The 3,310-nt window shown below is 38.2% G+C and overlaps 1 protein-coding gene across 1 annotated transcript in view; it reads left to right on the top strand.

Moving 5' to 3' along the window:
• Positions 1-3,310, top strand: part of LOC105541986 (ovostatin homolog 2-like) — a 69,521-nt gene that overhangs the window by 28,318 nt on the left and 37,893 nt on the right. Inside the window, exons 13-15 of the mRNA XM_011983312.1 lie at positions 789-843; positions 1,386-1,531; positions 1,890-2,039. Coding sequence (XP_011838702.1) covers positions 789-843; positions 1,386-1,531; positions 1,890-2,039 — 351 coding nt within the window. The remainder of the gene's footprint in view (positions 1-788; positions 844-1,385; positions 1,532-1,889; positions 2,040-3,310) is intronic.

Genomic DNA, 3,310 nt, shown 5'->3' with positions numbered 1-3,310 from the left:
AGATTATAAGACTTACCTCTGGCCTGGCGCGGTGGCTCAAGCCTGTAATCCCAGCACTTTGGGAGGCCCAGACGGGTGGATCACGAGGTCAGGAGATCCAGACCATCCTGGCTAACACGGTGAAACCCCGTCTCTACTAAAAAAAAATACAAAAAAAAAAACTAGCCGGGCGAGGTGGCGGGCGCCTGTAGTCCCAGCTAGTCGGGAGGCTGAGGCAGGAGAATGGCGGGAACCCGGGAGGCGGAGGCGGAGCTTGCAGTGAGCTGAGATCCGGCCACTGCACTCCAGCCCGGGCGACAGAGCGAGACTCCGTCTCAAAAAAAAAAAGACTTACCTCTTAGGGTAAGTGTTCTGTGTCAGGCACTGTTACAAGGATTGCATATGTGTTAACTCATTTAATTAGCCTTATAGGTATCTCCATTTTACAGATAAAGGAGCAGAGGCAAACAGGTAAAATGTCATGCCTTAAGTCACAAAGTTAATGAGCAGGTGAAGGTGTATTTGAAACCAGACAGCCCTAACAATTTCAGAGCTTTATGTGCCACTTTGCACAGTGCATTGCACATAGTTCACAAAGTTTCCAGTACATAATAGAACCTCAATCAATTTTAGTCCTTTTCTCTGCACTTTTCCAACTTATGCAAAGTCTATTTGAATATTTGTTTGCGGAAACTACCCTATCTTATGGAACAGAATTACCGTTAAGTAATAAATTACCTAATCACAATGTGAGAATATGATGACATTAGATAATATATTGTATGTTATGTTTTCTTTGTTCTGCACAGATGATGGTAAAAGGAGCTATCTTACTCAGTGGACAAAAGGAAATCAGAAACAAAGGTACATATAATATATTCATTTTAAACTATGTACTCTAACTTCATTTTTTTCTTGCTAAGGAAATATAGACATTATATATATGGGAATTATATATATTAAGAAAATACATTTATATGTAGTCAAACTTGTGTGTGTGTGTGTATATATGTGTGTGTGTGTGTATATATATATAGTGAAAAGAAGTTAGAACGAGCACTTATTTCAATTTGTGGATGAAGGGAATAGTTAGCACAGCCTGAGGTAAGCTACTAAATGTCTTGATGAAGGACAAAATTTCTTTTAAAATTTCCTTCTTTATGTCTTTTATTGGCAGGTCATTGAGTACATTAGAAAAGTGGTGTACAAAATCCCAGTGTTGTTATTATCATTTAAATTATGCAGTCTTCTTTATTTGTGTATGTACTTCCTATTATTTGATTTATTTGTCTTGAAAACAGGGCCAAATTTATTCTTTCTGCCCATGAGCCATTCTCTTTTATCTGAGTGTACCAGTGATCCAGGAAACTTTCAGCATTTTATCTGTTCGTCTCCTATTTACACAGCCTGGAATGGAAACTTCTCATTCCCAATCAGCATCAGTGCTGATCTGGCTCCTGTGGCTGTCCTGCTTGTCTACACCCTTCACCCCAGTGGGGAAATTGTGGCTGACAGTGTCAGATTCCAGATTGACAAGTGCTTTAAACACAAGGTGATGTTTCTCCTATTTCTGGCCTGAAAAGTGGGAACAGTTTGCTCCCTGCTGTCTTCTCTTCTGACTACTATCACCGTCAAGTGGGAAACTCACACTCAGTGCTGGCATAATTGAATTCTTAGGGGATGCGAGAATCACCAAACACCATACATGCTCCTTGGCAGCAGTGCCAATCCTGAGACGGCAGCAGGGTGGTGAAGGGGGGGCTTCTGCCAGGAGAGCTGAGGGTGAGAGTGGGCAGGGGAAATACAGTACAGAAATCTCTAAGGATTTATTCAGGAGAGATGAAATGGATTCAGATCATCTTTACATAAAATGGTCTCTACTCTCATTTCTTTTTTTTCCTCCACTTTAGGTTACCATAAAGTTCTCTAAAGAGCAGGGCCTACCTGGCTCCAATGCTAGCCTCTATCTTCAAGCAGCCCCTGACTCATTCTGTGCCCTCCGGGCTGTGGATAGGAGCGTCCTTCTACTGAAATCGGAACAACAGCTGTCAGCTGAAAGTGTAAGTGCTCTACTTCCTTGTTTTTCATGTTTCTCTGGCCTCCCAGAAGTTTTAGCCTTCAGGTGATGTTTTGAACATCTTGAAAATATTGAATGTTTTCTTCCTTTGTTCCTTCATGGATTATATACTTATTTTTCTTGGCTACCCTAAGAACGTGCTTATAACAATAGAGAATTTGATAGATAATTATAACAGTTTAGGAATTTTACAACTGTGATTTTTTAAAATCGTAGGTGTAATCATAGATGTGGAAACCTGGAATAAAATGAAATCTCTGTGTTCAAGGATCTGCTTGGATTCAGTGTAAAGTTATTTTCTATAAATGCATCTTTTATTTTCTTAAATATTTCCAGACCTGGAATTCCAGAAGTTTACATCAAATTTATTTCGGCTAACAATTGTTGGATATTTTCTGTTTATTTCCAACACAATTACATATAAATAACTATTGAAATTTATGATCATGTTTAAATCTAATTTAATAATTTAATTTTTTCTGATTAATATTATACCTGTACAATATAGAAAATGTTCAAAGTATACAAAGACATAAAGAAGGAAATTTTAAAAATCATTTATAGTCCTAACACTTAGGCATCTTTATAGTTTTGCTGTAATTTTTAAAAATCTCTTTTCTGAAGGCATATATATTATACAAACTTGAGATCTCACCAAAAAATACAATTGTGTATTTCGTTTTCAACATTCTATAGTAAGTCCAGTTTTAAATATAAAATTATAGAATTCAGTAATAATAACTGAATAACTGTGAATCATGATAGAAACCATATATTTTTCTCAATGCAAAACATAAATACATGTAAGTTTTATATTACAGGGAGCAAAAATACTTTTAGTTAGAAGCTTTCAGGATCTGAGGAGGCATCAAACAAATAAAGGATCAATTTTTCTATAAATATGGAATATGGTCGTGTGCTGTGCTCACGCCTGTAATCCCAGCACTTTGGGAGGCCAAGGTGGGCAGATTGTTTGAGCTCACGAGGTCGAGACCAGCCTGCACAACATGATGAGACTCTCTCTCTCCCAAAAATATGAAAAACGAGCAGGGCACAGTGGTGTGCACCTGTGATCTCAGAAACTTGAGAGATTGACATGGGAGGATCGCTTGAGCCCTGGCAGGGACAGAGGTTGCAGTGAGCCAAGATCGTGCCACTACACTCTATCCTGGGTGACAAAACAAGACCCTATCTCAAAGAAAAAAAGGAATGAATATATATATATATATATATACACACACACACACACACACA

The sequence above is a fragment of the Mandrillus leucophaeus genome, unplaced genomic scaffold (genome assembly GCF_000951045.1).
Source record: "Mandrillus leucophaeus isolate KB7577 unplaced genomic scaffold, Mleu.le_1.0 Scaffold249, whole genome shotgun sequence".
Lineage (NCBI taxonomy): Eukaryota > Metazoa > Chordata > Mammalia > Primates > Cercopithecidae > Mandrillus > Mandrillus leucophaeus.
This window is presented reverse-complemented; position numbering and strand designations above follow the sequence as displayed.